Source organism: Mastigoproctus giganteus, chromosome 3 (genome assembly GCF_048544385.1).
Source record: "Mastigoproctus giganteus isolate SK-2022 chromosome 3, ASM4854438v1, whole genome shotgun sequence".
NCBI lineage: Eukaryota > Metazoa > Arthropoda > Arachnida > Uropygi > Thelyphonidae > Mastigoproctus > Mastigoproctus giganteus.
Genome location: NC_143577.1, coordinates 17,103,664 through 17,125,282, shown reverse-complemented (window position 1 = coordinate 17,125,282; position 21,619 = coordinate 17,103,664). Strand labels below are relative to the sequence as shown.

The window sequence follows — 21,619 nt, the reverse complement described above, 5'->3', positions numbered from 1 at the left end:
CCACTTCCGAAATGGTCACACTGGCTGATTTTTCATCTCTTTGCTTTTTAGTAGCTTATAAATTGAGAATTTTAATTTAATTTTTTTTTCCCCTGCTTAATGGTACTGAAAAAATTTGATGAAAAAGCTCAGTAAAAAACTTAATCAGTTGCCCTTGACATTTCCAAAGGCTTCTGATCACGTTTGGTGTAAAAATCTTCAAAATAAGTTCCCATCGTATGAAGTGTTATCTGTTTTTTGCAATTGGGTGGCCAGTTTTTTTTCCTGACCACTCACTGCAGGTGATAGTAGATGAGAGCTCTCTGTCTTCTGATTTCTCAACTGATGCTGGTGTTCAGTGCTTTCTCACACTTTCCTTCTTGTATATTGACCTTTTTTCATTGATTGAAAATTCTATCAATAGTTTTGTTGATACATAATTAGCATTATGTAGCCAAAAAAAAAAAAAAAACCCTTCCCATTTCACTGATCCATTCATTCTAAATGTTTGTCTAATTCTGCCTTGAATCAACTTCCACAACAACAGATGGAAGTTTGTTCCAGCAATCAACTACCCACTGGCTAAAGGCAAACTTCCACACATGTATTCTACAATTGTCTTTCCTCAATTTGAATCTATACCCCCTCAGGTTCTTAGTCTGAGCAAGTGGAAGAATCCCATCAGCATTGAGCCTGCTCAAACCGTTCAAGGCCTTATGTACCTCAATCAGATCACCTCGCAGGTGCCTAGTCTCCAGAAGCTGCAATTTGCAGAACTTAAGCCTTTCTTCATAAGAACACCCTTTTGTTCCCTTCACCAGCCTTGTTGCTCTTCTCTGTACTTGTTCTAGAAACTGTACATCCTTCCTAAAATGAGGCTTGCAGACCTGTACGCAGTACTCAAGGTGAGGCCTGACCATCGCCTTATACAAGGAAATAGTATATACACTTTCCAGTCTGCGAAACTGCTGTGCACAAAGAGCTTCAACTTCTCAGATATCTACCACCAGTTCATAATGTGCCAATATCTCCAGGTTATTCTCCAATTTGGCAAAAAAAAAAAAAAACTTAGTTAACTTGAATCTTTCTAAAACTCAGTCCTGCCTTATTTCTTGGAAAAAAAAAAAAAAAGTCTACTGCTCCCACACTCATCTTTGATGACACACAGATCACTAAATGAGATCACATATTCCTCTATTATCAAAAAAACTGGATTTTCTTTTTCATGCTTGGCCTTTTCTTCTAAGTAGCTGCTGAATCTTAAATCTGCTATATTGTTCCCATATATAGCAGATTTAGCTGAGGTGGTGCTTCCAAAATCTCTCTCAAGCTTTAATGATCTATCTGTCAGCTCTTTGTTTTATTGACATTCAATTTCTGCTGTATGCCTTTTCTATAGATACTTCCATGGGCAGTGTCCTAAAATTGGCATCTAATTCCATGGCTCTCATCCCAACAAGCATGAACATATGCCTCAACTAGTCAACATTTTTCTATAGTTGTCCATTCATTGTTCAACTCAAAACTCACAAAATTCACATTTTCTATTCCTCATATATGCCTTTTTCTTCTCTCCTTTGGAACAATCTTCCTGTGAAGTAAGGTTGTTCCAAAATTTCATAAGAATTACAATATACAGAAATTCATGTCTAATATTGACAAATATCTTCTATTTTCACAACCTTCAATTCATTCATGGTATTAAATTCTATACGTTCTAATACCATTTGGTTTGAGATTTTCATAAAAAGGGACAGGGGGAGAGTGTAAACAAGGTATGTAAACACACTTAAGCTAGTTTCAGCTATCTTATTCCATTTTTATTCAGAAAAAAAATTGTGGAACAAATCAGTTTTGAGCACCTCATAATTTTGACATGCTGTCATTGTCAGTACTTTATAAGTTGTACTTTAAGCAGATTAAATATTACAGTTGTGATATTTAATCTACTCAAGAAGGATATTTGTGAATTTAGTATCTAAGCATATTTTAGATTAATTTTCAGTTGATTATTATTTTCTTTTATCAGAATCATTTACTCCTGACCACAAGCCACTTCTTGGAGAAGATCCAGAAGTACGAGGTTTTTTCCATGGATGTGGCTTTAATAGTCTTGGGATGAATGCTGGTGGAGGAAGTGGCCGTGAACTAGCTAGATGGGTAATACATGGAAGACCAGAGTTAGATATGTATGGATATGATATCAGGTTTGTAGTGCTTTTTATTTAATTATCTTAAAATAAAATTATTTATATTAAAAACAATTAACAAAAAATTTAAATAGTTGGAAACCTTTTTATACATGTGTGAAATTTACATTGGAAATAATACTGAATTGCACAGAATTTCATATTAAACAGAAGGGACTTTTAAAATATCACAGTGTATAAAGCAGCAGCTCACATAGGCATGCATTTCAATCAGACAAAAATCTATCAACACAAAATTAATATTGTAAAATGCACAAAAAAAGTTAAGTATCATTATAGATATTGACCAGTTGCAGATGATTCTGGAAGAAGACCACCAATGGAACTTTTGATATGAGGTATCTCTTAGGTATAGTATAAAGAGTGTGAGAGTTCCATTTTCAGTCTTCCAGGATCAATTGGAACTGATAAATAAAGGTCCTTGTTTTTTTTTTTTTTTTTTTTATGTATTTTAGAATAGTTATTATGCTGGTGAATTTTTTGGGTAGAATCTGAAATTTCTAATTTCTTTTATATCTTTGGACTGAATGCCTGCAAGGAATGTAGTTCAGAGCAAATTAGAACAGCAGCAAAGTGGTCCAGATATCTGGTTAATTGGAACTTTTGTAAGAATATTTGTAGAATGCTCAGTAAACTTATTTGCTATGAAATATGGTTAAGTGTATTGATGTATTAATAACTTGTTTAACTGTTGCAAGCTTTCTTTGAATACCCTTTTGTTAGGGTTTATTCCTGAATAATAAGTTACATGATCTGTTGCCATCATATGTCAGTTATAGGCCATTTGGCCAAATGATGAGAAAGTGCACTTTTTCTATACAAGCCAAAAGAAAAAGAAAAAAAAAACCATCAAACAAAACAGAATTTTTGATACCATTCTGATTCCCACAAAGTAATCATACAGTTTAGCTTTAAACAGCCAGATTCACTGCCTCCATCATGTTGCGGATTCCAATGTTTGATAACTACTGCCCATAGGTTAACTTCGGGAGGTCCAATCTATTATTCTCTGAAGTATTTGTGCCCCCTGGTTCATGTCTCATCCAAAAGGGAGGACAGCCTTCCTCATTCATTTTATTCAATCCCTTATACATGACAATCAGATTTCCCCTGAGATGTCTAGTTGTTGAACTTTGCAGTCCACACCTTCTAAGCCATTCTTCATATGTGCATCACTTTGCACTTGTCACCAATCTGGTTGCCTTCTCTGAGCCCTCTCCAGAAGTTCTATTTTTTTTTTAGGTACAGTCTTCAGACCTTAATACAAATGCAGTCTAAATGTCTCCTTATAAAGTGAAATAATGGCATCCTTCTTCCCACTAGCAAAGATCCTATAAATCATAGACAGGACACCATGTGACTTCCTAGCCTATTTTTCTTTATGCTGAGTAAAAGCAGTAACATCACATAGACCATTTGCACCAGTTCAATAGAACCAATTGTTAACACTTTAGAAATGTACTATTTCTGTTATATTTTACCACCTCTAAAAGAATAATTGAAGTGAACCAGGTTGTAAAAAATTGTGGTGTGAAATCCACTGGCAAAAGGGAATACAGATTTTAATTTGCCTTTTATAAACAGGCGCCTCTGTAGCCAGGTGGGAAGGAGCAGCAGCAGCAGTGCGTAGCACACGCTTCTTGATTAGACCGGGGTTCGAGCCCGTCACCACCAAATACGGAGGATGCGGAAAGGTCAGGGAATGACCACCACATATCCCGGAGCAATATGGCCTTAGTTGCTAATTCTCCTAAAAACCGAATAACAAACAATAACAATAACAAAGCCTTTTATAATGATTCCATTCTGGAATCCTTTTGAAACAGAATAGAACAAGTTCTTATACATAATATAATCATTGTGACATCTTGCAGTTATGATAACAATAGTAGTAAGTGTATGTGAAATTCACTTTAGGATTGTCTTGTACAAGTCTTCACAGCACATTCTTATATTTTGATACCTGTGTTGAAATAATATAATAATAAAACACTTCACTGCTTTATATATTTCTGTCTCACTGTCTTGAAGAAAGCATTGTTCCCTCAGTGACAGCAATAGGCTTGGACTTGTGCTCACTTTCGAAATGATTTCATTATCCACAAGTAGTCCCAAAATTACTAATATCATTTTTAGTTAAATAACATCACCAAAAAGACAATTCTGTTATTTATTAAGGCAGTGCTATTATAGCTGTTTTGAACCTTCCTTGGATCCTCATCAGATTGTGAATGGCTCAATTAGCAACTGCTTGTTGAAATGGAAATGGTGAATAAATATAGCACATCTAAATGAGCAACTATGCAATGCATGGAAGGGAGACTTTCAGTTGAAAATATAACAGAAGTTACATAAATATTAAACCCTTAGAATTGGGCTACATTAGTCCACTGCCTCTGTAGCCGAGTGGTCAGGAGCGGGAGTGCAGTAGCACACACTCTTTGAGTAGACCGGGGTTCAAGCCCCTGACTGCTGAATACGATCGATCTGCCAACCCGCACTGGACCAGCGTGGCAGATTATGGTCCATTTCCCTCAGCATGAGTTGTTGAGGAGGCTTCCATCCTGCAGTGGGTTGATAATGGCTGCACTTTACTTTTACTTTTTTTAGTCCACTGCAGTAATTAAGTAAAGCAACTGGGGTTATATATCAAGATAGGTGTTGAAATATAAAAGAACAGATAGCAGGTAGCCACAATTTGCATCTTCATGCTATAATGCATTTTAAGTGTCAATACTGCATTGGCCCATTATTTTCAACATTGTGTTGAAATACAACCACATTCCTTTGCTTCATTTACAATGGACCAATCAGGATCAGTACTACGGGTTTAAGCCGACCGGGTTAGCCGGGTGGGTAAAGTGCCTACCAGGCAACCCAAAGGTCGCAGGTTCGATTCCCGCCTTCGGCTTGGATCAAAGTACTGCAAAAACCTTGGGAGGTGCATTATGGCCACAGAAGCCTATGCGCCAACAACTACCAAAAAAAAAAAACTAGGTGTTTAATATTTACATAACTTTTGTTATGTTTCAGTCAGAAGTTTGTTGTTTCTCTTCTTCACAGTGCTTATTTCATTTAGTTGTTCATTTAGAATTGAGACATTTATTTGTCACTTCAACAAGAAGTTGCCAATTGAGACCACTCATAGGGTCCAGTAATACCTGAAACAGCAGTAATGAGTTTTTAATGACTAGCATATTCACCTTCTTGGTGACATTATTCAATGACATTATCAAAATGCACATACAACAAAGTGAAAAGCTTGCACCCCAAAAGTAAAACAAAGATGATTTTAAGTATTTTTATATGGTTGCTTTTTTTTTTTTTTTTGCATAATATATTTATATTTTGCATATTTTTAAATATTTACATTAAGCGCAATTTTCATTATATATGCACCAGTATTTTGGCTTGCACACTGTGAACTATTGAAGAAACTTTCTTATAATTTAATTTTTAAATTTTTTTTATTTTATTTATCTTGTCGCAAACAGACACTTGTAATACCTCCTCTTATTTGCACTTATGGCTAGATAGGACTAGGATTGCTTTTCTTCCATATTATGTGGAAAATTCACATCTCTTTTGCAATATTCTAGCAGAGTTCTGGCTACAAATGCAGGCTCAGGGGAATAGACACCCACAATTACTGTGCCATCCTAAATAATGTTGATGGAATCCCTATAGTCATCATGTTTAACTACAAAAACTATCTGATAAGTTTATTAATAACCCCAGGGGCTCACATCTGGTGAGTATGGGCTTGGCACACCCAGGGTTTTGAGCTCGTTATCATCATTCTTCTTTTTCTTGGTGATAATAATAATAATAATAATAATATGATAATAATAATAATATGTTGTTGTTGTTCAGATCCTTTTTTTTTTTTTTTTTTTCAATAGAAGCTTCAGGAAAAGAAAATCTAATTTTTTACAACACAAATTAGAAACTGGCTTTTAAAACTCTTCGTTTACAGACAGTACATTAATGCATAATGGCCTTAGCACAATTTACAGCCATGTTTTAATTTTTGCTTTTATTCAGATTATATAACACATGATTATTATGGATTTTGTCCATGGTTTGTTTAAAAACAAAAACCTTTCATAATCTGGACTGATGAGAAAAACAGCCCTCCTTGACTCATTTGGAAAATTGAGATATGAATTGAAACTGTCTAACGCACAATGAAGTAATCACTTCAAAAATATCATGCATACCTTAAATGAACATTCACCCATTAATTCCCATAGTCTTTTCAAAATAAAATGACATCTATTCAAGTATTTTAAATTCATAATAAGCACTGGAAGTTACACTGATCATAAAAAGAATGTACAGAAAAATAAAAATTAAAAGACTATCTAAAAATCATACTGTCCATTGAATATCTGATATTAGAAGCAACTAATGGAGTAATCATTCATTCTTTGTCTTTGTAGACGTTTTTCCACTAACTTAACAGATCACCAACGATGGATAAAAGAACGGAGTCACGAATCCTATGCTAAAAACTATTCTATTGTGTATCCTCATGATGAACCTTTAGCAGGGCGTAATATGAGAAAGGATCCTTTTCATGAGGTATATATTCGGAACAAATTATTTATAATGAATATTTTGTGATACAATAATTTTATTTTTGCTTATGTTTATGCCATATATAAAGTTAACTATATTTTCATAGGGAGTGATTCTGCTTATATTGTTTTCATTATCAGTCATATGTCAGATTCAGTTTAAATGAGAGCAAATCAAAGTAAATTAAAAGACATGATATATTACATTCATTTAAGGAATTTATTTAAAAATAATTAGGTACAAATTATCTGTTGTGAGCATCGATGTTATACTGTTGCAAAAGAGTACTTTGCCTCAAGCTTTTGTAGGTAACAAAATGGATAGTGCTGCTGCTTTTTCATTTGGAAAAAACCTGGTTTTGATTTCATTACTGGCCAAAATTGAGAAATACTTCTCAATGTGACAGGAAGAACATTTATGGACTTTTTTAATACCATGACCAAGTTAGTCAAGTCAATCTCTCAGACCAGGGTTGCATGTTTTTCAGATGGAAGTGTGTGTGCCATTACATGTGTTTGTAAACCCATGTTTTTCATGCAGCAAAAAACACAAGCCAAATAGAGATGTGAAATTTGCAGACATACACACAGACTCACAGATCAAAGCATGAAATTTCAATATGCCATTTTGCCAGTTCTCAGTCATTTGGAAAGGTCTATGTTCAAATCCTGTTATAGACTGGAGGAATTCTTAAAGGCCTCTTCAATTGAGGCTGTAGGCAGCCAATTTCAGGTGGAAGGAGTAGGATTTTCCCCTGTGAGTTATTCCACATTTTTTAGCATGCACAGTATACATATCAGCCCTTTTCACCTTTTGCGTGCACCATTGGATCATTTTTCATTGAAAGACTTCCATTTAAAAAGCCTTTGAGATGTCAAGAGCAACTGCTCTTGACATCTCAAAGGCTTTCGAACATGTTTAGCATAAAGGTCTTCTAAACAAGCTTCCATCTTATGGTTTGCCAGCTGTTTTTTTGTAATTGGTTATCCAGTTGTCTCTCTGATCGCTCACTGAGGGTAGATGGCTCTCTGTCTTCTAACTTCTCCATTAATGCTGGTGTTCCCCAAGGTTCAGTTCTTTCCCCAACTCTTTTCCTCTTGTATATTAATGACCTTCTTCCATTGATTGGAAATCCTATCCATAGTTTTGCTGATGATAGTGCATTGCATTCCACTTTCCAGTTTGAGAAACCTTGCCCTGCTCAATCAGCTTCAACTTCTCGAATATCTGCTACCAATTCCTTAAATGCCAATCTCCAGGTAATTCTCCAGTTGGGCAAAGACAACTTACTTGTTTTCAATCCTTCTAAAATTCAGTCCTGTCTTATATCGTGCAAAAAGGATTCTTCTACTCCTATGTTATCTTTGGTGATGCTCCGATTTCTAGGCAAGATGGTATATCTCTTTTGGGGATTACCCTGACTTCTAATCTCTCTTGGCACAAACACATTACAAATATTGCTTCCTCTGCATCCAAAAAACTTGCTTTTCTCTTTCGCTCTCGGTGTTACTTTTCTTCCAAACAGCTATTCGTTCTGTGCAAATCTGCCCTACCATGAAATACTGTTCCCACATCTGGGGTGGTGTCCCCAGAATCTCTCTCAGGCTCCTAGATTCCATTCAGAAGAGGACAGTTAGGTTAATTAATGACTCATCTCTAACAGAGTCTCTCCACTCTCTGTCTCATAGATGTACTGTTTCTGCTGCATGCCTTTTCTACTTCCATGGGCACTTTTCTTCTGACTTGGCTTCTATAATTTCTGCTCTCTTTCAAAACAGTCCAAACATGTGCTGCCACCAGCCAACATCCATTTACTTTCCAACTTCAAACAATCAGAACCAATTTTTCATTTTCCTCGTTTATTCATTCAACTGCTGTTTTCTGGAACAACCTTCCTTCATATGTATTTCCTGAAAATTACAGTCTACAGAAGTTCGTCTAATGTCAACAAATATCTTATCTCATCTTCTCAAACTCCAACTTAAGCATGGTACTAAGTACTATAGGTTCTAATACCTCTCATGTTTGGGGATTTCATAAAAAAAAAAAAAAAAAAAATTTCAATTTAGTGAAATAATGAATGCATCAATGATAGTGTAACAAACACATGAAAATTTGTTTTTGCATATATCTTCCCGTTATTTGTATGGGAAAGTAACTTCTGATTTATGAACTTTTTAGAATTACTGTGATTATTTTTTACTGAACTAGAAATTTCTACAGATTAAAAAATGAAGAAAATTCAATTGGTTGCATTAAAGAAGTGCTGAATAACTTGCTAGTCATTCATGTATAATTAATTTAGTTGCTCTCTTTCAAAATGTGATCTGAAATAATTTGTATATTTTTTTTTTTTTTTTTTTTTTTGGATTTTTTTTCTGTCCTTTTTTTTTAATGTTGGTCCAAATATGGAATGTTGCTAAAATCTATGGAATCCAATACTGACAGTTGGAAAGCTAGAAGAAACACGCTGGACTTGAGTTTCTGTAAGTGTAGTTTTTAGGAGGAAGGCTGTTCCAGAGTAAGAACATCTAACACTCCATCGTCTAATTTAGTGGTTCTCAACCAGTGTGCCGTGATCCTTTTCAAGTATGCCGTGAGATTACAAAAATTTCATTGAGTTTGATGGCAATCACTCTTTTGGTGTACTGTGTTAATATTCATCTTTTAACTTAAAGTGTGACTTGAGTGACAAAAGATTGGGAACCACTGGTCTAATTGATCTCTCTTCTGTGTAATTGACAGGTTAGAGGTAATAAATTAGAGCAGAAAAATGAAGTTAAATAAATTAAGGTAACCTAATTTAAACATATGTTATCATAGGTTGCTTAATAATTACATAGTGATATGGGAATTACTAAAGGTTAGTTAGGTTATGTCAAAGTAATTTAAGGTAATCCAACTGATTTATCTATTAGAAGAGATTACCATAAATGTTACATGGTAACCTACTAAAATTATAATATTAATATGACAGTGCATTAAAAAATGTAAAGCTTAGCATCCTGGTTAGCAGCAAATGATTGTGAATTATCCCCTGTAATTCAGTGTTTTGCAAACATAGTAAACTACATTTAAGGGTGAGCATTATGTGCGTTTGTCTATTAATGCTGTGATACAGCTAGGAGAAAAGTTCTGCCAAGGTAGTTTGAGTTAGGGGTTGAACTGTGAATGGATGCTAGCTGGTTGATGCACACATTCTAATTAGTTTAAAATAGATGGAATTATGAATGCAAATAGCATTTTGGGTTTGATTTCCCAGAAGAAATCTGAAATTTGAGTCTTCACTTCAAAATGAAAGGGAATGGCAAAATTTCATATTTGGTAACAAATTTTAATGTAATTTAAAATTTAATTACATTACATGAAAAAGAAACTATTACTAGATATGCAGGAGTCGTGTCACTTTGACCCATTTTTCACAGAGATCTCTTGAATTTTTAATGGAAATTAAATAAAAACTTTTGTTGTATTTTGAGTGAGAAATAATCTCTCTGCATACATATATATGTGTGTATAATAGGTTGTTTTAAAATATTTTTAAAAGCTTTAATTTTCTTAAAATAGATACATTTGTGAAATAATAGTGCTTTAATTTGTTTTCATAGCACTATTTTTTTATACAATTTAAAATGAAATAAAACTACTTTTGTATTCTGCAGGTGTTGCTAAATGCTGGATGTGTATATCAAGAAAGAATAGGGTGGGAAAGACCAGGTTGGTTTGCACCTACTGAAAAGGTTCCTGTAAGTATCAAATTTTCACAATATTAATATATATAATGTATAGATAAATAATAGTTGGTGTATGGATAAATAATAGCTGCTGAATAAATAAATAATAGCTATAGCAGCTATTATTTACCTATACATTATTCTATCCATATATTTCCTTTTTTCCCCCACATTTTTTTCTCTTTCCTTTTCATATTATATATGTACAAACACAGCTGAAACCCATTAAAACGTGATTCGTTAGAATGTGATTCTGCTTATAATGCAACATATAAGCATGACTTCTATGTTGTCAGTTGAAAGGTGTTTTTAGTCACTGAAGGTCAACATTTTGGATTCCTTGTGAACATGTGACGATATTTTCAGTTTAAAGCGAACCCATGGTACACAGTATCCTTTGATTTCTGTAAGAACTATAATGAATGACTTGTAACTTTACTTGTTGCTATATATTATGGAGGCACTTGCTGGTTTGCAAACCGGACTTAAATTTCTTGAAACAGAAAAGGTAGATTCCCTTTCCATTTTACAGTTAAAATGCATTATTGAAATTGTTAAAAAGAAACAAAGATGCAATGAAATAGTCTACCCTTGATACAGTTTTTTTAAAATATGAAACACTTGAAAATAATTTTTTTTTTTATGTAAACCCCAAACACGAGAGGTATTAGAATCTGTAGTACTTAGTACCGTGCTTGGGTTGGAGGTTGAGAAGACGAAAGAAGATATTTGTTCATATTTGACTTGAACTTCTGTAGACTGTAAATTTCAGGAAATGCGTATGACAGAAGGTTGTTCCAGAAAACAGCAGTTGAATGAATAAACGAGGAAGATGAAAAGTTGGTTCTGTGAGTTTGAAGTTGGACAGTAAATGGATGTTGGCTGGTGGCGGCACGTGTTCGGACTGTTTTGAAAGAGAGAGCGGGAATTATAGAAGCCAATTCAGAAGAACAGTGCCCATGGAAATATCTATGAAGAGGCATGCAGCAGAAACAGTACGTCTATGAGACAGCGAGTGGAGAGACTGTTAGAGATGAATCATTAATTAACCTAACTGCCCTCTTCTGAATGGAATCAAGAAGCCTGAGAGAGGTTTTGGGGGCACCACCCCAGATGTGGGAACAATATTCCATGGTAGGGCAGATTTGCGATTTATACAGAACGAATAGCTGTTTGGAAGAAATGTAATGCCGAGAGCGAAAGAGAAAACCAAGTTTTTTAGATGCAGAGGGAGCAATATTTGTAATGTGCTTGTGCCAAGAGAAATTAGAAGTCAGGGTAATCCCCAAAACAGATATATCATTTTGCCTAGAAATCGGAGTGTCACCAAAGATAAGCACAGGAGCAGAAGAATCCTTTTTGCGAGATATAAGACAAGACTGAGTTTTAGAAGGGTTGAAATCAACTAAGTTGTCTTTGCCCCACTGGAGAATTACCTGAAGATTGGCATTTAAGGAATTGGTAGCAGATTTTCGAGAAGTTGAAGCTGATTGAGCAGAACAAGGTTTCTCAAAATGGAAAGTGGAATGCAATGTGCTATCATCGGCAAAACTATGGATAGGATTTCCAGTCAATGGAAGAAGGTCATTGATATACAAGAGGAAAAGAGTGGGGGAAAGAACTGAACCTTGGAGGACACCGGCATTAGTGGAGAAGTTAGAAGACAGAGAGCCATCTACCATCACCCTCAGTGAGCGATCAGAGAGAAAACTGGATAACCAATTACTAAAAACAGTTGGCAAACCATAAGATGGAAGCTTGTTTAGAAGACCTTTATGCCAAACACAATCGAAAGCCTTTGAGATGTCAAGAGCAACTACTTGTGTTTCACCGAACCTTTCCATTGAATTAGTCCATAAATGGGTAACATAAGCCAGAATATCACCAGTGGATCGACACTGACGGAATCCATACTGGTGATCGTTGATCAGACGGAAGGTTTCTGGGTAGTTTAAAATTTGGCGGTTAATTGATTTCTCCATTACTTTAGAAAGAGTAGAAGTAATTGCAATGGGATGATAATTGGATGGGAGGGATTTGTCACCCTTTTTAGGAACTGGCTGGATATGAGCAAATTTCCAAGCAGAAGGAAAAACACCTTTGGAATAAGAAAGTGAAAAAAGGCGGCAAAGAATAGGAGTCAGTTCAGGAGCACAGGTTTTGAGAACAAGTGGAGAAATACCATCGGGACCTGGAGCTTTCTTAGCATCAAGATTCGTCAAAATCCTTCTGACATCCTTTTGACGGAAGACCACAGGAGGCATTGAATGGAGCGTGTTGGGAATAGTGGGAGGTGTTTTACCAAGATCGTTAATGCATGAGTTGAAAGAAAAATGGGATGCTAGCAGGTCAGCTTTATCCTTGGCTGAAGTGACAACAGAACCATCTGGTTTGGACAGAGGTGGGAGCAGAGATGGGCAAAAGTTGCGGCCAATAGCTTTGGCAAGAGACCAGAATGCTCGGCTACCATTAGGGCAAGAAGCAAGTTTTCTACTCTTAGCCTGTTCAAACTCTAGTTTGGACTGGTTAATAACTGCTTTACAATTGTTGCGAGCTTTGGTGTAGGCAGAAAATGAAACTGAAGAATTAGAAACAAGCCAATTATGATATGCAACATTCTTCTCTTGAATGAACAGCCTTAGCACATTTATTGGAAAACCAAGGTTTAGATAAAGGACGAGATTTTAAAGTGGAGTGTGGGATAAAGGATTCCATTCCTGCAAGAATAATTTCACTGACACGATCTGAGCAAACGTTGACATCAGAAGTTTTGAAACAGTAATCCGACCAAGGAAAAGAAGAAAAGAAGTCTCGCAGGTCATCCCATTTTGCATTCTTGTTATGCCAAACAACACGAGGTTGGGAATAGCCATGAGATAAAGGTTCCATTGGAGAAGAGACAATCACCAAGTTGTGATCTGAAATGCCTAAAGGACTTCTCACTTCGACCGTGTACTTAGAAGGGTTGTTTGTGAGAAAAAGATCAAGCATATTGGCTGTATGATTAGGATTGTCCGGTATTCTTGTAGGTAAATGAACATTCTGTGCAAGATGATTAGTAATTGCAAAAGCTTCAGCATCTCGACCTGCTAGGTCGGTGTGACTAGAAAATGGAAGCCAGCTGGAGTTGTGAACATTAAAATCACCAAGGAAAATTACCTCACTGTTAGGAAAGTTGGACTGGAGAAAGTCAAGTTGCAAAGAGAGGAAGTCAAAGAGCTCCAAGTGATTAGTGGAGTTGGGAGAACGGTAGAGACAACAGATGAATTTGACACAATGAGGTAGAGAGATTTTAAGCCAGAGAAGATCAAAGAGAGGAGATTCCAAATTGCCAAGTCTCTGACAGGGAATATATGAACAGACATATGCACAAGTACCACCTTTGAGGCGAAAAGAATCATACAGCGAATAATTTGGGCATCTGAGATGAGCAGTAGTTGAATCAACCGATAACTGAGATTCTGTCAGAAAAAGTACATGGGGTTTGGCAGACTGCAAGTGGAAATGGACATCGTTGAGATTAGAATTGAGACCACGTATATTTGTGAAATGAATTTGGAAGTGCTTGGGAGGTTTAGATCTTTTCGCAGATAAGCTTGCTCTATTAGTTTGACAATTCATGGTGTATGCAATAGTAAGAAAAAGTGGGTGGGACATGCTGTATGAAGTAATGAAATTTTTGGATATGGCGTACACATGGTAAGAATATACCCAGATCCTTGACATAACGTGGCCTCGACAATGCTCCCCGCATACACACTACTCGGACTCCCTCCAGTCACTATCTGGCAGAGTAGAGGTAGCAAGATTATACACTAGCTGATCCGGAAGCCTCCTAGAGAGTTACCAATAGGTTCAGTCCGGTGTACTAACTAGCGGCCGGCCTGCGAACACCGTTTTAGAGCTGTACCCTCGAAATGTAAGGAATATTGGATCTCACCATGATGTTCATCATAACCTCAAAAGTCATCAATCATACTGCATGATGGAAGAGATGGGGAAGTGTTGTCCGGAACTTAGCTCTAGAGACTAAACATGGGTTCCACCACTTCAAGTCTCCAATAAGCAAAGTGGTGATATTGCACCGGTTGATGACAGTCATCTACCACCTAGTACTGCCTGGTAACATAGAGGGGCGCCGTTTCTCCATGTGGTGTGGGTGCCACACCTCGACCCCTGCTTACGTTGGTTCACACCTGGATGGTCACCCACCATGTACTTGTGCATGGAGGTTATACCCAGGATTACTAACAGTCCCACCATCGTGAAGGTGCAAGCAGAGGATTTGACTGTCACAGACCGTCCGGACTTCGCCGAAATTGGGTCCGCTTGATTAGTGTTACCCGAATATCAGTTCCATCAGCGTTTTAGACTCACAGGTAGCAAGTACAGCTTGTCTGGCATATCTGAGAGAATGCCTGTGACAACCTCAACCTGACGAAATAAATATCGCAGAGACCCTCAAACCTTTTGTTTGAGATTCTCTGTGATACGAAAGATTTCATCTAGTTCTTTTACCGTTATCTCCTTCGCGGTAACATTTTCATCTGGCTCATTTAAAAATTTGAATTTTTAAATGCAAGTCTGCATTGACTTTATTAGTGGGAGACAAACGAGTAACAAGTCTTCTTCCGATGGTTGATGGAATACACTGAGGCGAGCAGCAGGCAAACTGCCCTCTGTTAGCTAACGCGCGATTCAAATCTTTTTCAACTATCGCATAAAAAAAAAAAAAAAAAAAAAAAAAAAAAAGATCACGTAACGGGAAATTTGCATCGTGTAAAGTGAAAAGTGGTATAATTTTTTCAAATAGCGGTAACTTAAAAACACGTTAATCGAACTCGTGTTATGTGAGGCCTGGCTGTATATATGTATATATAAATATATAGATGAAATTAGAAAGAATTAATAGAAAATACAAAAAGATGGAGAAGTATTAAACATAAGGTGCTGAGCCTAATAGAAGAAAAGTAAGAAAAAGAAAAGAATGAGAAATATAAAGAATATTAAGAACCTACAAAAAAAAAAAAACATTGTAAAATTATATAAAATTAAAGGCTAAATCAACGAGCCATTAAAGAAAATATGATTAATTAATACAAAAAACAGTGAGCATCAAACTGAGGGTGGGAGGGCGGTAAATAAGGGGGGAAAAAAAAAGGTTGATGCAAACTAAACAAAATTGGTACATAGATCAGGCATTTCATCAGGGGACTACACCTGATCATGTACCACTGCATTTCTATACAAACTTATGTTAATGGAGAAATGATTAAAAATAATAGAGGAAAAAACAAAAAGGAGGGAGAAAAAGACAGAACCTCCAAGAACACAAGTAAGATAGCCCCAATGCAGTGTATGTAATTAAGCTAAGGAAATTAAATTAAACAAATTAAAGTATAAATGAATTAAAAAAGAATAATAAATGCCTTGATTTCATGTACATAACTTGAGAATATATAATGTAATGTAAAGGTGGAGGGAAATGAAAAATTAGTAAAAATAAAAGAGGTGAAAATTCTGAATCGCCCAAAGGACGGAAAGAGAAAAAAAATAGAGCGAGTGTGTAGAAATGTTTTGAAAAAGAGAGACGAAAAAGCAAATTTGGAGATCATAAATGTATTAACTGTGACAGGCAGTGGTATAGATATGGGAAATAAAGCAGGGCAAGGATAAAGATAAAGGAGGCAAAAATAGCAAAGAAAAGTAAGAATGTCCAAATCGCCCTCGTATTATACTAATAGTTCAATGGATGGAAGAAAGAAGAATAAAAAGTAGAAAGATAAAGAGAAAGGGGTTTAAAGGATACTAGGCAAGCTAGGTGCGTAAATACCCAACCTCTTAGAGAGGGCCTTGGCTGAGAGAGCATTAGTAGAAACTAATACCACTAGTCTGTTATATTTTAAAATGCTGAAAAATAAAAATATATATATGATGAATAATAGAGAACAATTAAATACCTGTTATTCGTTATGTTACATCAAGGTAGGCAAAAATGTATTATTACCAAGAAAGACAAATATTTCATCAAGATAGGTATAAATGGAATATAAACAGAAGAAGAGCTATGACAACTGTGGAGTTGTTCAGTAGAAAGCTGAGTAAAAAGCACTAGTGCCCTCTATAGCTATTAAAATAGAACTCAGTGAGTTGAGCTATAGAAAAGAAATAAAAATGAATGTGAAACTAATATTGTGTATATTAAAGCTGACTGCAGAAAAAAATTCTAAAGAAATGTGAAAGAGAAACATGCCATAGACAATAAGAAGAAAATAAAATACCATTACAATTGTAAATGATTATTAAAAGTAATAAAGAAAATAAACTTAGAGAGTGAAAAAGCATAAATATCATTCAGAGAGAAGTCATGTAATGCTTTCAAAGTAGTGGAACTACCACCATTAAAATATACATCTATACAAGTATCAAGTTAGCACTAACCAAAATGAGACATAATAAATCCAAATTTTTGTTTGATGAATGACGACATATTTTTCATATTATAATTGATAAAGTTAATTGGAATATCATTATTGAATACAGTAATTTATTACAAAGGCCATTTAAGGCATTAGTGAAAAGTGTTTGATTACTGCTTAAATTTGTGAGCTGAATAATCTGCGTACAGATGATGTTTTTATGAACTTGAATAGAAATATTAGAATTCCAATTAGTTAGATAAATAATGTTAAAATTAAATTTACTTCTTTTGTCAAATAATTCCAAATTATGATGAAGAGAGGGGCTATTTAAAGTAATACTTAAATCAAGGAAGTTAGCGTATTGATTACCATCATTTTCTTTATTCAGAGTAAGTTCGATTGGGTATATAGTTTTAGCAATATTCTCAAAATGAACATTCAAAACAAAGATGTCGTTGACATAGAAATTATGGTTTGGTTTGTTATGAGTATATAAATCTTCATAATAAGGTAAAAATAAATTAGAAACTATGCTTGGAATTTGTGAGCCCATGGGTGCTCCTACAATTTACCTATAAGTAAATTTACCATCATAAATGAAATTGTTGAGAATACATCGGTTAATATAGCTATTCTAAATAACCATCTACGTATAAAACGTTCTTATATTTAGAGTATAACTGATTAAGTACAAAAATAATCAGATGAGGTGGCAGAGAGGTAAATAGGTTTGAAAAGTCATATGTTTCAATGCTAAAAATGTTAGTATTAGAATTAATGGTTTTGATCGAATAATAATCAAAACATCATCAAAACCATTAATTCTAATACTAAAATTATTTTAGCATTGAAACATATGACTTTTCAAATGTATTTACCTCTCTCTACCACATCATCTGATTATTTTTGTAATCAATTATACTCTAAATATAAGATCTGATCATGGCATTTAAGGCTTTGAATGGATTGAGTAATTTTTTTTTTTGGCTGATGCAGTATAAGCTTGCTTCCTTGCATAATTTTTAACTACTAATATTAATTTTGTGGAGCACACAAAGGTATATAAATGAACTACAGAGATACACTTCTGAATTCTAGTTTCAGGATCTACTAAAACTTCAAGATATTTTCTTCCATTACTGCAGTGTGATGGTCTTCCAAATGGTAAAAAGGTAAAGTAAAGTGCAGCCATTATCAACCCACTGCACGATGGAAGCCACCTCAACAATTCATGCTGAGGGAAATGGACCATAATCTGCCATGCTGGTCCATTGCGGGTTGGCAGATCGACCATATTCAGCAGTCAGGGGCTTGAACCCCAGTCTACTCAAAGAGCGTGTGCTATTGCACTCCCGCTCCTGACCACTCGGCTATGGAGGCCTTGGTACATTTATATTTAATTGTGAGGATAGAATACACTTTGGAAAAAAACATGGAAAAAAATGGCAGGAATTTTTTTTGCACATTCATACTTTTTATTCTTACATGTTATATTCATGATGAGAACTGAACCAAAGCCTTTTTCAGAAGTGTAAAAGAAGAACAATTGTAATTACAGCATTGTTGTAAGTAGAGTTGCCATCTCTCCAGGTTTCAAGAGTTTTTGGGTTTAAGCGTCCAAGATTTATTGAAATTTCTTGGAGTCACAGAATGGTAGAAAAATAAAAATTTCATTCCACTTTGAGGTGAATGTTACGTTCTAAAAATGCATATATGGATTTTTAGAATGTATAAACTTACAAAATCAATATTTGTGTTGTGTACCACATTTTAAACCAAGGTCTGGCAACCCTGCTCAGTTATAAGCTAGTTTAAAAATAAACAAGGTCATGAGGATGATCTTGTTTATTTTTATCTATCACAATTTTTTTTTTGAATGTGCAAAACTGCAAAAACAGGATACAAAAGTATATGGATGAAATTAGAAAGAATTAATAGAAAATTCAAAAAGATGGAGAAGTATTAAACACAAGGTGCTGAGCCTAATAGAAGAAAAGTAAGAAAAAGAAAAGAATGAGAAATATAAAGAATAATAAGAACCTACAAAAAAAAAAAAAAAAAAAATGTAAAATATAAAATTAAAGGCTGAATCAACGAGCCAATCAAACGTGGATAAGCTAAAAGGGAAAGAAGAAAATATGATTAATTAATACAAAAAATAGTGAGCATCAATACATTAGAATATGATCTTGTTAAAAATTGCAGTTATTATTATAATTTATTTCAACTTTATCTTCTTTTATTTCTTTATATCACAGGTTTTGGAGTATGACTATTATGGTTATTATGATCACCCACGACATGAAAAATATGATTATGAAGAGAAGCTAAACCAGGACTATTCCTTTGGTTTTCCAAAACACCACAATACTGTAAGTCACAAATTGTATCTAAATTGAAAACTAGAAGCATAATATTATTTTTTGTTATGGAAGAACACAACTCTTTTAATGCAAAATATTTATTATAGCCAAGTTCCTGTAGGCTCCTACAGGAACTTGGCTAAGCTTCTGCTCCTTGGGGATCATACTGTGAGAGAAGATGCTGGTTATGTCCTATCTTTAGAAACTTTTGACATGGGCATTTTTTTACATTTTTCAAATTTTTCTAGTCAATTGCTATTGTAAGTAGTAATGACCAGAAAAAATTAATTGCCAGGAACTACAAAGATGCACTATCTAAAATAACTACCTGAAGCCCTTACTGTATGCAGTTACATTAATCTGTATTAGAATCCTAATATCGGACAATGTGAATGCATATTGTACACCTATGGGACCACAGGTGGAATCTCTCTATGTCCTGGATTTGTCACAGGAAACATAAACATGAGTTCCAAACAATGCCAAACACCTTCCTATGCTACGTATAAATCAATTAGGGAAAAAAAAAAATTTTTTTAATTCTGCTGACTTCGAATGCTTTCATTGCTTTTGCTTGAATAGTTTCACTGATGGATTGATTTCGGCGACTTTGCTGCAGAAACCCATTTGACGATCTGAACTGGGTACTCTAACCCGGTTCCCTTTATTTTGTTGTTGTTGTTGTTATTTGTTGGTTTTTAGGAGCATTAGCAACTAAGGGGATATGCAGTGGTCATTCCCTGACCTTTCCGCATCCTCCGTATTTGGTGGTTACGGGCTCAAACCCTGGTGTAATCAAGAAGCATGTGCTATGCACTGCTGCTCCTGCCCACCTGTTTACGGAGGTGCCGCGGTTCCCTTTAAAACTCCATCCCAAGGCAGGGGAGGGAGGAGACAGGTCTCTGTCTCCTCTCCTCCCCTCCCTGCCCTGCCTCCTCCATACTTCACCTGGTGGAGATCATCTCCACTGACCTCTTTGGGGATGCCTACTCTATTGTCCCTATTCTTCTGTTTCCCCCCAGTCTTCAGTCTCCCCCCCCTCTCATTAACACCCCTTAACAATGCTGCCAAATTCTAATCAACATCTAAATTCTACCGGTTTTATGTAAATCTCTAAGACAACTAATACTATTATCTTTTATGTAGCATATAGCCTCACATGTCTAAATTTAATAACATCAAAATTTTGCCCGACTTACTAGGCATATTAACACGTCTCTCTAGCGTTCAACCCTAACCAGCAATTTACTAACAGCAATCCCATTTAAGCATTAATGTCAAACGCGTAATTTTTTTTTTTTTTTATAGGTCCTAGTCACTGAAATCCCAGGACACTAGGTGGCAGGACCTGCCAGAGCAACTTGTTGTGATACTGGACACACTCCGGCTAGCCTCCATGCGGCAAGGTATGGGCAACATCGGGCCCCCACTAGGGGCCTGGCAACCAATAAGCCAGACAAACAATGGGCACAACACATCACACTGCACAGACACGGCCCACACACTTTCAAGTCTCTGGCTTGACAGTGTACGGTCCTCGATACAGCGAACACACGCGGAGGTGGGAGAAATCCCAGGTGCCGTCTGACACGAACATACCTTATGATGGGTTGATTTTTTATTGGTGAATTATTCTTTAACATTTCATGGAAAGATATAAAAGTATGAGAATAATTTCTGTTTCTGCATAGTTAATATTTTCATACCAGTGGGATGACATGACATTACATAACTGCAGTTGTGGGTAGGGAAGTGATTCTGCTTTCTTTCATATCCCACTTCACCTCCCACACGGGGTGGCCATTCCTAATGTGGGACATGTTGCTGTAACATATGTGTTCACAAGCCGATTTGCATGTTGCATGGATGGAAAACCTTCAATAACTCATGAAAGAAAAATCAGTGCCCTCCACCTGAAATCGTATCTCTACAACTAATTGAAGAGGCCTAAAGAATTCCTTCAGTCACAGATAGGAATTGAATCCAAATCTCTACAAATGAGTGGCAGATGGTAATGTGTCATGCCGACTATGCTGCCATGGAGGATGGGGTGACATTATAATTTTTACAATAATAGATCAGTGTTTGTTTGGTTTATCAATGTACAAAAAAAGTTATATTCTTAAATCAGTCTAAATTAAATGGGGTGTAATCAGTGATGATACTCAAATTAAACAATTTATACTGCATATAAATATTGTTGCCTAACGAAAGAAGTGATACTTAAGAGCTGATAGCTACTACCTGTAGCACCAAACAATTAAAATAAACAAATTAAAGCACTGCGAGGCAAACATTGAGGCATATGAAACTAAAAAATGAAAAATGAA

The 21,619-nt window shown here is 35.5% G+C and overlaps 1 protein-coding gene across 1 annotated transcript in view; it reads left to right on the top strand.

Moving 5' to 3' along the window:
* The window catches only part of Sardh (Sarcosine dehydrogenase), a 170,985-nt gene that overhangs the window by 44,707 nt on the left and 104,659 nt on the right, over nucleotides 1-21,619 (top strand). Inside the window, exons 10-13 of the mRNA XM_090369863.1 lie at nucleotides 2,009-2,186; nucleotides 6,632-6,773; nucleotides 10,433-10,516; nucleotides 19,185-19,298. Coding sequence (XP_090225989.1) covers nucleotides 2,009-2,186; nucleotides 6,632-6,773; nucleotides 10,433-10,516; nucleotides 19,185-19,298 — 518 coding nt within the window. The remainder of the gene's footprint in view (nucleotides 1-2,008; nucleotides 2,187-6,631; nucleotides 6,774-10,432; nucleotides 10,517-19,184; nucleotides 19,299-21,619) is intronic.